General features: G+C 52.6%; 3 protein-coding genes across 3 annotated transcripts; 1 reads left to right on the forward strand and 2 right to left on the reverse strand.

Moving 5' to 3' along the window:
* Positions 1–41: 41 nt before the first annotated feature.
* Positions 42–1,070, forward strand: A1O9_04788 (uncharacterized protein; the record flags this gene model as incomplete). The annotated part of the gene is made up of 1 exon (XM_013407076.1): positions 42–1,070. One exon carries the CDS (start codon positions 42–44, stop codon positions 1,068–1,070), a length of 1,029 nt encoding a protein of 342 aa, XP_013262530.1.
* A 4,916-nt stretch (positions 1,071–5,986) lies between these two features.
* On the reverse strand, positions 5,987–7,054 carry A1O9_04789 (uncharacterized protein; the record flags this gene model as incomplete). Its single annotated transcript, XM_013407077.1, has 1 exon — positions 5,987–7,054. One exon carries the CDS (start codon positions 7,052–7,054, stop codon positions 5,987–5,989), a length of 1,068 nt encoding a protein of 355 aa, XP_013262531.1.
* A 3,777-nt stretch (positions 7,055–10,831) lies between these two features.
* Positions 10,832–12,487, reverse strand: A1O9_04790 (actin-like protein 4; the record flags this gene model as incomplete). The annotated part of the gene is made up of 2 exons (XM_013407078.1): positions 10,832–12,204; positions 12,433–12,487. 2 exons carry the CDS (start codon positions 12,485–12,487, stop codon positions 10,832–10,834), a joined length of 1,428 nt encoding a protein of 475 aa, XP_013262532.1.
* Positions 12,488–13,178: the final 691 nt, after the last annotated feature.

Genomic DNA, 13,178 nt, shown 5'->3' on the forward strand with positions numbered 1-13,178 from the left:
GATTTCAACGGACTCGGTCAGAGTACAGGCGGCGACCAGCCATGATCCAGAAAAGCAGTCTTCTCGACCTCCCACCGTTCCCAGCGGATGTGCATACGGCACCGATAGCGACGGTCTCCCTAGCGAAGCTCCTGAGCAAGGACGCGTCCGAGGGTGCCTCGGCGCTCGAGGCATGCCGCACACACGGCTTCTTCTACCTCAACCTGACAGCGACGCCGCTCGGCGACGACCTGCTGTCTGAGTCGGAGGAGCTGCTGCAGGTGTCGCAGCAGGCGTTCGACCACCCCATCGAGACGAAGCGACAGTACGCACTCGTCAAGGGCGTGTCGCTGTTCGGATACAAGGAGGCCGGCGTCGTCAAGCAGACCGACCCGGAGAAGCGACCGGACACGACCGAGTTCTTCAACGTCAGCAAGGACCACCTGCACGGCGTGGCCGAGTCGCGCACTTACCCGGACGAAGTCACGTCGAACAAGGAGCTGTTCCAGGCCTTCACCAAGAACGCACACGAGGTGGGCATGGTCGTCCTACGCGTGCTTGCGGACCAGCTGGCCCTCCCGAGCGACACGTTCGCGTCCCGGAACATCTTCACCCAAGAGTCTGGCGACCACTGCCGTCTGACGCGGAAGTTTGCGCACGTGTCAGATACCAAGGCCGTTGGATTGCCCTCGCACACGGATTTCGGGAGCATCACCGTGCTGTTCAACTGGCTCGGCGGCTTGCAGATCCAGTCGCACGATCCGGCGCGCCATGGCGAATGGGCGTATGTGAAACCCTTGCCCGGCCATGCGATCATCAACCTCGGCGACGCGATGGTCACCTTCACCAACGGCTTGCTCAAGTCTGCGAAACACCGTGTCGTCCCTGCTCCCGGGGAACAGGTCCACGTCGATCGCTACAGTATTGTTTACTTCGTCAGGCCGCATAATAGTGTGCTCATGGAGCCTGTGGAGAAGTTTAAGGACTTGAATGATAATTTGAAGGTCGCGGGCAAGTTTGAGCCGAAGGGTGGAAGTATCCTCACGGCTGGCGATTGGATGGTTCAGAGGGCCATCCAGATGGGCTCGTGAATTGGGCACTGTCCCTGCTCGTGGTGATGTTGCCATGATGTCCATGGTGGAGCGGGTGGCGATGGATTGCAGCAGACTTGACTTTCCGAGGAGGGAGCCTAGGAGAGGAAGAGCCATCTTCATTCCGGATGCGGTCTCATTCAATCCATAGGCCAACAATTTGGAGACAAATGTGTTGGTTAGTTGCTGGAGATCTTAATATTGGTTGGCTGGAAACACTGTGGCCACCTGTTGGTTAGGAAGGGCATCTCGAATGAGAGAGGCGAGTTGGCTCAAAATTTGACCGCTGCCACCAGAATAGCGATTTTTGAGATTGGGGACTTGCTCTCCCTGGTTGGAGGCATCCGTACATTCAGATCCGTTCTCTTGGCCTACCGTAGTCTCGTCGCCCAAGATGTATGTAAGACTTCGTTACATGATCCCAGCCTCTCAGGCCACTTGAGATGCTTACCTGTATTCACTTGTAAAAGTATAAAGTGGTCAGAGGTTGAAACCCTCAAAACCTTGCAATACAAGGCAGCCAAGTGCTTGGAGATTCCTGCATTGCTGCCCTGCCGCCTGACTGTTCGACGGTATCTAGTTTCGCTCATCTGCTACTAGTAAATTGGGCTTCTTACTTTTTTTTTAAATCAAGGACGTTAGTTTAGCTCGATTTGGCGGAAGGGCGGAAGGCGGCTTCACCGATTGACCAGATCTTTAGCCGCAGATCCGCCTAGACTGCCGGCTTTGATAAACACCATCAACCTTTGTCATTCAGACGTTGTCGTCAACAAAGCGGGACCTACCTGATCACTTTGAGACATCTTTTACCAAGACATCACTAGTCTGTGTGCTATCATGATTCCCGAATTGCCACTGCCAACCTGCTCCGTCCAGATGTCCGGCCATTGACGAACTTCAGAGATCGGCAGGCGGCTTGGGCAAATACTCGCGGTAGTGAGGACGAGGCATTCGCCAGGGAGCAGACAAAGGTGATTAAGCAATCTAATCTGGAGCGGAAGAAGGCTACCACGAATTTCACCCACCCAGTCCTCCGGAATTTGGCCCTAGTCGGCCTGGTTGGAAGCATGTTGGCTAGGTCAGTTCAATGGACATGCCTCACGGTGTCGTCAAGCCTAAAAACGGTCCACCCTTCGTTGTTCCCATGGGCATTAGATCACCCTCCATGAGTATGTCTAATCATTCGCTGCCTTGAGAAGGTGGATCGCTTTTTCGGATCTTCTGCAGATTTGAACCTGGCACTACCGTGGTGGCCGGGCAGAAGAGAGGTGGGGATCTCGAACGGGAGTCGATACAGTACGGAGTACATACAGGATCTCATTGGAAGGCCCCCCAGGCTACGCCACTCGTTTCTACGCTGGCCAAGTGTGCGAGCTCTTAGACGTGACACGGACAAGACCACAAACAATTAGACGATGGAGAAGAAACTGGATGGGCCTAGAGCTCTATGCACGAACCTGTTCCGGAGGTGATAGCAATCCATGCATCAACGACGTCTCTTTTAGTTTCGACAAAACGAAGCACCCTGGGACATTATGCCGTCGGCGTGCACCAAGTCTTGGGCCGAGGGCCTATCGAAGGTCGGGAGTGGAAATAAAGTTTCGCTTTCAGCTTGGACATGATCAGGGACCTTGCCCTTCACTTACACGGGGTTCCGTTGCATTCCCATAACGGGCATCGGGGTCATGCAAGTCTTTCTGTCATCAGGGGATGGCAGTGGAACCCGCTGTCAAACAGATAGTCTGGTACCCAATGAAACTTCGACACGCGCCAATGAGATCGGGTCTCTCCGGTCGTATATCTGGAATTCTCGACGACCTTCGCTTAAGTTATCGTACGCCGTACGGGTACCTTGTCTATCCTCGCCAACGGGAATGGCGCTGATTTGGATTTGTGGCAGCTTAGAGTTCATATATCCCAGGCCGCCACCAGACTGTCTCCAGGGAGCAGCCGAAGACAAGTCATGAAGCCAACCATATTGCACATCCTGAACGGATAAAATACAGGTCACAAGTCTTGGACAATTTCCTTTTTCCCTCCTTGGAACATGACTCGAGGCCCGGTGGCACCGGTGAATTCAAGAGAGACAACCTTTTCTGGTCTAGAGACGGAACCCAACTCGTATCCCACAATCTGGCATCAAACCTTAACCGACGGGTGCAGGAGCAGCCCGGGTGAACGGCCTTAGACTTACCAGTTGCAGCGAATCAGAAACGAATGCCATCTTCCAAGTTCAACGTCACCAAAAACGAATACCAGATCCCCATTTTCCATCCCCTGCCAATGTACTACGAGGTACGGGGGAAGAGATGATGATGAATCAGTCATAATACGCTAATCACTCAGCGCATGACACGTTCGGGGACAAAAGCCAACACGCACTTTCCAATTCCAGCTTGTTCCTTGCTTGCTTAGCCCGGAAATTTGCCCGTGTATACAGTAACAACCGAGGGCACCCAATCGCTATCTCCGGTCTCCTATTGGGAGCCTATCCAGGGGTCTGGTGCTTACAAACTTCGGATCTTGAGACCCGAAGTTGGGAGTCTCCCGCCGCTAAGTTCCATCCATGCTATTATAAATTGAAGACCTCGGCGGATCGTCTGGGGAAGCGAACTAGCTAAACTTACTTGGTAGCGCCACGAAGTAATTAGGTATTCGTACCCGTCCGGTGTTGGCTGCAATTCACTGCTCTGTTCTCCGATCTTGATTTGACTTTGGCGAGACTGACTGAATCCGTCCCCAGTTTTAAAAATCCTGGCGATCCCATTGGCACCATGGAAACCCTTACTGGGGTTTCTGAAATGAATGCGCCATCAACCCTCATCCACCGTGAACGAGGAACGCTCTCGAGGCTCCTGACCCTGCAGGTATTCGGTGGGCCGGGCGACCAAGTAGCTAATTAGCAACGAGCACGACGAAAATCCCAAACGCCTTTTCAAAAGCTTGGGAATGTCGATTTGCCGGTGTGGACGTTAGCCTTGTTCCCCATCCTCATTTCATCCCTGGTCAACTTTTCCTCGCCACCTGATCCCTAATTGCTTGGCACCCGCATTTCTGGTTCCTACTCGTACATAGAACCAACAACATGCAAAAGAGAGGAAAACCCAAAGCGCCAAAACGGGGAAATAGGGCTCGGAAACGGAACAGAAGCAAGTCGGATGTTGAAGTCTTATGGAAGCGATCTACAAGGGCCATTTCACGGTAAGCACCTTTGTACCTCATCCCTCCAGACATTCATCCAGCACGAACCGAGAAACCACACCGCTCGACCAAAAGGCATCCGTCCACAGGACCTCTATCTCTCTCCATCTCACGAGAGCTAGCCAGGAAGGAAACTTGCGAGATAAGTTCATACACAGATTGATTGCCACCGCAACTGGACTGAGCGGCTCTAGTCAACCAAGTAGCTAGCTCGACATCGTACCGTACTGCGGATGTCTCTAGTTCCTCGGTGCGTACATGTACATGTACATGTACCTCGTAACAGCCCTCAATCAGTAAACAGCGCAGTCGGCCCTCGACAATGCTACATATGAGGTGACAATAGTACGTGACAGAGTTCTCGCCGCCCCGAAGCGCAGGAGGCGGGGTGGGGAGGGGGAGATGGGGGGAGGGAAGGGAGGCGGAGAAGGGAGGCGGATCCGCCCTTTCCACCCACGCATCTACGTAACTACCTACACATTCATGTATTCATGTATGTACCACCGTACGGAGCACTCGGACCTACATTGAACATTACTCGTAGCACCATCTCCAGTATTCCGTACGAACTGGGATACACCCAGGCGCCCGCTTCTTCTTGGTCACTGACTTTGTGATTCCAGTCCCCCCCCCCCCCCCCGGGGACGCTGATAGTAGCTAATGGACGGAGTACGCAGTACAGAGCACGGAATATGTAACTAGGTAGAGGTGATTGCAGAGTATCTAACCGTACACCGACAATCATGCAGGGAAGCTTGGAATTCTAAAGACAGCCTTGGGGGAGGCGAGAATTAATGAATACCTGGCTGGCCTGGGTACAGTAGGCATCCGATTCCATTTTTGGTCTTCAATTTTTCGCCTGTCCGGAAATAAAGTACATACCCCCCTGCTCGCTTCTTCGGGAAATCAATGGGACATCCTGTCTTCGTAAACGTACCTGTATATGTATACATTAATTCGGTCAACTCAACTCGCCATTATTCGTTTCATTTCGTCGTATCATACCAATACCGATTACCGATTTGCAATCGGTGTGTTCCTAGTCCTCCACGTCCTCAACTTCCGCCTTTTCATCCGGGGGTCTGAAGTAGTTCCCTCGCCCAATCATTTCAGTCGTTGAGATGACGCGAAAGCTGCATTTATTAGTGCTGTGACTGATTGTCCGGCTGTGATGTGGCTGTCTCCACCAGAGGAGCAAAGGTGTCTGCATTTCATTTTCACTTATTCCATCCCAACGTCAATGGACATCCAGTTCCACGGTTCAAAGTGTATCCATGCGTGGTATGATCCATTCCTCGTGCACTGATTGCACATTGATAAATACCCCGTCGTGACGAGCGGTGTTACTCCATTGACAGCCCCTCGTAGACCCAACGCCATCGTGGAACATCATAACTAGGACGGTTGCCTGGATCCACCCAGTTTCCATTCCGGAGATTGACCCTCGGGTACCTTCGACTTGGGTTCTCCTCGAGTCTGGAACCTCTTGCTTTTCATCCAAACGCTCCATCTTGCTCTTTTGACGCACAACCTGGAGCTCTGGATTTGGAAGCCATTCGGTGGCTGACATAGGTCGACCGATCGTAGCAGCCATTCTGGCCGCGGCCACTCCCATGCTCGAAGGATCCATAACATCGACTCCGCTAGGCAGAAATTCTGTTCTCGAGTCCTGTACGTGATGTGATGATAGAAGTCTGAGTGATTCCGCATCCCTTTCAGCCATGAGAGTGCAGCCGACTGTGAAACGCTTCCTCCTCCTCCTCAACCGAAGGCCGTCTCCCATAAACGACATAGTACCTGTGATAAGAATGGACTTCCTTCATCGCCAAGGATTTCCTCACTTCGGCCAACATGACTTCAATTTCTTCTCTTGACCACTTGAGTCCGTCGGTACTGAAGGTTTTGAGGGAGAACCCTTGTAACCCGGATAACCAATTCCCCAACCACCACTGTCCAATACGTTTGAGACGTTTATCTTTCGGCCAAGGGCCGATTGGGATCTTGGAGATGTGTTCGTGGATATCAACGTAGCCGGCCCTTTGCATCCAAGTTTTGATATCAGGCCCGATGCGAATAGGACGGGGTGGGTATATGGCCTGGGTGCAAGCATAATCCAGATTATCGTCCCAAGTCTTGGCAGGCCAGTCTGCAGGTATGGTATTGTCGTCTGAGACAGGAGTCGGGTGAAGTTCTTGACATTCCAACCAGCCGGTGCCAGGACGTAGATATTGCTTTGAGTTCCGTATCAGATCTTCATACGAGGTGAGACTACCAGCGAGGAATCGAGTATGGCAATAATCGACGCTTCCAAAAGGTCGGACCCAGTCTTCCTCGGAGCAGTCTTGAATCTCAAAATGAACATTGTTTGGTACATCCAACGGCTGAACGGCGGAAAGATCGGTGCCGAAGATGGAAGCTTTGGGCAACAAGCCCGTGTCAGCCAATTCAATTGGCCAAATTCCAGTACCAGTGCCCAAATCCAGGACAACTCGAGTGATGGCAGGGTCAAGAGGGGCAAAGAAGAGGCGACCATGTAACTCGTTGAGTATGCTATGTTGAACATCGAGGCGATGGTTTTCGGCTTCGTCGTTGGGGAACAGATAGGTGCCTTCTTTATACCGATGGTATCTCCTCCCCCAATACATAGGGTAATCGGTGATGCTAGCCGTTAATGACCTCGTTTGATAAGTCTCGTCATTCGAGGAATCTGAACTTGGTACCACTGGTGAATCCATGGTTTGAACTAATGTGGCAATGGCTCTAAATTTTGTGGCATTGGACATGGCCTGGGGAAAAGGATCAGGATGGTCCAGCCGACAATACTGGAGAGGACGATAGGGCGAGAGGGCGAGAAGTAGTCGGTATGTTTGGGAAGAATATGGTTCTATTCCAAGCTTCGAGGAAACAAACCCGGGCGCTTATTGTTGAGTTGAAAGCAGCCACGGCACTCTTTACCCGGGAGGTCCAAGGCCGGGGACTAGAAGAGTGGAAAACAAAACACCGGTGGGCCTCTATGTGCTGTGTTTTGCGAGTCAGGTGAGAAACACTGCACCGAAGAGGGTCGTGGTCGTACTCATGGACGTGAGGTGGCGGCGGAGAACAGAGACAGGAGAGAGAGGGTCACCAAGGCCGAAGACAGTTGGGTACAATGATAGAGTTTGGAGTTGAGAAGCGGGAGCGGGAGGTTTCGATACACCGGAAAAGGGATAGGGAAACAGGCGAAATTCGTGTTACTACTCCTAGCGAAGGTGCCATGCAGTAGATTGGGCGGCAAAGAAATGCTAGAGTTTCGTACAAGGGTGACGGGAATTAACCGATGAGAACAGGGAGGAGAGCGAGCAAACAGGGACCCAGAGGTAAGGCACGGTAGGTTTCCGCTTTGGAGGATTTGGATGTGGATCGGCTACTCAAGAAAAAAAGTTTGGAAGAAATCCGAGGATCAGACGTTGAGAAAGTGGAATACTGCAGTCAAATCGTGTGTGGCCTGTGGTGGTGGGTGGTGGTGGGTGCTTTTGATGTGGCGACGACCAGGAGGCGAGGAGGCGAGGAGGCGGTGGAACAGGGAGGAGCGACAGTCCGTGGCTGATTGACGAGGAGACAGGTGGCATTCGTATAGGTGGATATTCTGATGCGTTGGCGGGTGAAGGGCGATGACGATGGCGATGGCGATGGCGATGGCAGTGGCGAGGACGATGAGGGAGGGAAGAGGAAGAGATGATGTCGAGAGGGGTGCCTTTTTCGGTAAAAGGACAGCAGAAGGGCAAGGAGATGAAAGGTAAAATGCTGTAAAACATGCGAGTCTGAGAAGAGGAGAGGGAGACGGTTTGCTTATAGGATGTAGCAGTAACTGCAGTTGGGAGCAGCTGCTCGTACAGCGCCAGATTGCAGGGAAATTAAACAGTTGGACAGTTGGACAGTTGGTAGGGATGCTTGTCGCTTTCGACTTTACTTCTTTGCGAATTACTATTACTAGGAAGGCACTAATTTGAAGTGATATTCGGACGAGGATTCCAATAGTAACCATCTGGGTGCCAACTAAGGCTCCTCATATCCTAGGTACGGAGTACCTACCAGGGAAGTTCTTAGGTGCTAGTACAGAGTCTAACACGGGCTTTGTTGAAAATGAGGGGACGAGAGGCCGACGGGGTGAGGGATGGCGCTATCACTGTTACAGGCAAAGACAACACCCCGTATGCAGTTCAGACTCCCGGAGAACAGACCAGTCCAGAGTCTACAGCACAGCTACGAGTACGAGTACAGTAAGCTTAGCTTTAGGCACGTATGTACTCCCTACTACGCCGTACTCTGGTTAGTCGCTGGACGAGAGACACACCAACAAAGTTACAAGTTTACAACTGATGCTTGTTACCGACGGTATGGAACCCCTCCCCCCCCCCCCCCCCAAAATGGTTGGGAACATGCCGCGTTCAATGTTGTGTGACCAAGGAATGGCCCGGGGGGGGGGGAGGGGTCCCCCTGCTGGGTGCCTGGCTCCCGGTGCTGGCCTGCAGAGAAACCAGAGCGTGGGATGCAGCTGGGTTAGGCAGCTGAAGTACGGGGTACGAAGTACCAACGGCTATGAGGAGACTCAGGACTCAGGACTCAGGATGGGCCCAGACCAGACTGACAGTGGCCTGGCCAGATCCACAGGACCAGCTACTCAAGGTAGCTTAGCCACCGCAGGGCTCCGTACGGGGGACGGACTACGGTGAATTACTTACTGGTTCACCTACGGAGTACTGTAGGTGGTGAGACACCTCCGAATTACCTACGAGTATGTAATTACGCAGGACTCGGTACCTTACGAGTATAATATAGGTACCTAGGCACCTCCCGCCAGGGATTCTTCCATGGCTAACAAAGGAGACCATAAACTTACTCGTAGGCGACACACCTGCCGACCAGGCACCCCGTCCACGGGAAGTCCCCTTAGGGATCCCACTTCCGACGAACTAAGGTTAGCTAGTTCTCGCTATGACGACCTACTCCTTCAGCATCCACCCCCCGAAGCACAAGTCCAAATAAATTAGTCGGTGAATGTTAGAGCCGCCCTGGGACTTGACGATCGATCTAATCCCCAGCACATAACTGTAGCCTCGTGATCAACAAACCTCTAACCATTTGGGTCGACTCCCATTACCAAGAAAGGGAAAAATTCAGGATCTACGAGTACGAGTCCTCCTCGAAATTGGCTGGGTTTCCATCCATCATTGTGGCAGTTATGATATGTAACTCGGCTCGGTCCCAAAGCTAAAGCGCTTCCCAATGTGTGCGAGTAAGGTCAGTCCTTTTGTTCGTGTAGCGAACTACTCTGTGCTCCGTCCTCCGTCCGTACCACGTACCACGGGCCACTCGGACGAGGCACTATGGAAGAAAGTGGCCCTCTTCTCTGTCATATCTGGTCCCGACCGTCTGGTTCTGTCCGCCGTCCACGAACACCCACCACAATCGTCTAGCCTTGAACACCTCCACCGAGTATTCCGCAATAGAATAGCTTGCTGACTTCCTATAGAAAGACGATCACAGACACCTCACCTCACCTCGCCTCAGCACACCGCCGCACCGTTACATCGACGGCACAGGTCTGTCTGGCCAGGTCATGAGGCAATGTAAACTTTTCCCCTTGCATTCCCCGACACCGTGATCCTAGTCTTGCTGACGACTCGCAATTAAGTGCTTTGGCGACTAGTTAGCAGTCAGTAGTGGTACTCCGTACTGTCGCATATTCCGGACCCTCTTGTGCAGAGCCTTCTGCTGGACAGTGGACGTCCAACCAGGGGTCCCTGGCCTCGTCTATGCTGCGCAACCCACACCCACACCCACAGGCGTGTCCAAGTACTCCGTACTACTCGTGTCTACGGCGTGAATTCCACACTCGTCGTGGGGTTGTCGATCGCTTGATTTTGGCCCTGAAGCCTGACTCCATACCGTGGCCGGACTATGTACTTGCGCAACTACCCTCGAGTGACGAGACCGCCAATTCCTAAAAATCGATCTCACTGACTCGGCATCTTCATCGGGCCTAGCTGCCCATGCACAGTACAACTTATGGCTTTCATTAAGCAGTCAAATGGCCTGATGTTGGCAAAATGCATGAGCAGGTACGCGCGGTTTGCTGGATGTTGCAAACAGGAATCCTGATTCCAGAGTCCTGCTTTAGAAAACCCACTTCACGTGCCCATTCCATGACTTTTCCATTCTTCGTCGTCCCTTTCCCTTTTCGTCTTCAACCATTCGGAGAACTTTGGCTGAGAAATCTAATCATCATAGCAGAGTCGAAGTCGTAATAGTAGTAGTACATTTTGGCGGCGCCCCCTCCCTCCCGGCCGAAACGGACCGTTGATAGTGCCCGGGTGTCTTGGTTCAAAGCCGAAAATGATATGCATGTGCCCACTTGCATAAAACACGGTACCAGAATCATCCCACTTCATTCGCCTCTTGCTTCTGGCCTTTTCCCCTTGGCCTGCTGTAGATCAAGCCAAACTTCCAGAGCCTTCCTAGAAACCTGTCGGCGGATCTTCCCGACATTTCCACATCCTCCTACCGTGCCCCATTCACTTTTACTTGCACCTTTTCTCCACAATGCTGGCACCATGCTCATCGTACTCCTTCTTCGAAATCCACATCTGGTGGAACGTGCCAAGGGACGACACGATGCTCCCGCCGATCCACGACCCAAACTTCCGCTCCACACTCATGCCCGATGCCTGAATCCGGACTCTGGCCGTCGGGTACATTTTGGTGAGTTCCTGCTGCAGACGGTCGGGCAAGCCACGAATCAGTGAACTAGCTCCCGTCACCACCACATTGCTGAGCAGGAATGGTCGAATGTCCACGTCAACCTGCGTGAGACAAGTACGGACCAGCCCGGGGATCGTACTTGCTGCGTCCGGCGCCGGGTAAAGGGTCGCGTCCACGGAACCTGCAGGTGGCGCGTAATAACACTGTGGGTCGAAGAGTGATTCAACCACTCTGAATCGCTCGGTCGAAAATGTTTGGTTGTAGCCGTCCGGGAACTCGAACGGCTGAGCGAATTGTGGCTCTCGTGTGCTGACTTCCCCCTGCCCACGGAATGGCGCGTTGGGATTGGACCATGTTTGTAGGCCCAATTCCTTGAATTCCAGTATCACTTTCTCTTCCTGGTACCGGCGAAAAGAAGGCTGGGGCGACTTGAAACCGTCAGGCATCGTCTTCAAAATGGCATTTGCTGGCTGTCCCGCGTCCACCGGTTGTTTGGACTGAACCAAATAATGGGGTGTGATGGTGACGGCACCAGTCTCATTCGCAGCCAGCATGCTCCGCACTTGTGATGACAAATAGTTGCCTCCGATGTTGGCTCTCGCCACTCCCTTCTTCAGGATCATCCCATCATGCACAGGGGTCACCGAGACGTGAGAAGCCCCGAAGTCGATCACCAACGCACTGGGTCTTCCAGCAGCAAAGGCACCCATGACACCGGCACGACCCAGATAGAAGGCAGGCGCAGCCCATGACTCCAGCGCAATCTCAGCAGTCTTCTCTCTTGCCTTGGTTGGGTTCCACGACGGCTCAGTCATAAACAAAGGATGGTCCTCGAGACATCTCTCAGTATCCATCGCTTCAGCCATGGCCTTCTGCAGATCGGGCACAGCGCTACTATCGTTCAACCACTCCTGTAGAGCTCGGTTTGGACGGATCCCAGTGAGTTTGTGAGCAAACGAGTATTTCCACAAAGCCTCCGCCGCCTCCCAATCTTCCACAATTCCATCTGAACCCAGTGGATTTTTGATTTCGACGTTTTCCCGCGGCACATCAATGACATGATCGCCGAATCGTCGCTGATCCGCTGTCGATGCGTAGTATGTAGGCACTATTGATTTGGGTGTATCTTCTCCTGCAAAGCCTGCACGGGTTGTCGCGTAGCCGGGGTCGAGAACTAGGGCGGAAACCTCGTCTGCAGAGGGGAGTGCCAACACGAGTCAGCCAACCATCAAAACATCATCCAAACCAAAAAAGGGACATGATAACAACAACTTCAAATCAACTAGAGGGGTCTCAATGGCAAGGGCATTCGCTGCAGAACGGGGCGGGAGAGGTGCAGGTGGATTGCGCGCGCATTTGGAACAGTAATCGCAAACTGTCCAGTGCGGAGGGTTGTGTGCTAGAGAGAGCGCATGCATACCTCCAGCGTATTCAGCCTGTTTCGGCTCATCTCTAGAAGTCAAGGCATTCGCCATGGCTGCGGTGGTTGTGTGGGCGGATCTGGCGCTCTCTTCTCTCTTCTCTCTTTGCGCTCCTAAATGCGATTGATGGTCGCTGAGGATGCGGGTGCGGAAATGGAGGTGGAGGGGAGGTTGGTGTGTTCAGCAAACGATGGGTCTAAGCATTATCCTGCTCGGGACCTCAAAATGAGCGAATGAATTGGCTGGGCTTGGACACGCGAGGGAGCCTTTGAGACACACAGGGTATTGAGGAAAACAGAAGTGCACGCGCAGACCTCACACCGCACGAATTCGACATCAAAGGCTGGTTTGGAGAAGCGCTGCAGGCGCAAAAAGATTGAGGAGACTGCAAGCCACGCCAAGCCCGCTAAGATATACTAGCACTGGGACTGCACTAAGGCACGAAGCAACTACTGCCGCGCTAAGTTTCCAGTTGGTAAAGGAGTACCGAGTAATGGTACATAATGATGTACTATATATCTATGTATGTACCACTAACTGGAATAATTGAGAGATCCCCGTCGTGCTTGCTAGGGGTTCTTCGCAGAGGTCCCGATAAAGCCCACATGAGTTTGAGAAGTCGAAGAATATCAAATATTTACTACCGATCAGACCACAAGGATCCATGTCGTTGTATAATATACATGACCAAGTATCCAGGGGGACAAGGCCCAAGGCCAACTGCTGCAGCTATCTATCAGGCCAT

The sequence above is a fragment of the Exophiala aquamarina genome (genome assembly GCF_000709125.1).
Source record: "Exophiala aquamarina CBS 119918 chromosome Unknown aczIA-supercont1.3, whole genome shotgun sequence".
NCBI lineage: Eukaryota > Fungi > Ascomycota > Eurotiomycetes > Chaetothyriales > Herpotrichiellaceae > Exophiala > Exophiala aquamarina.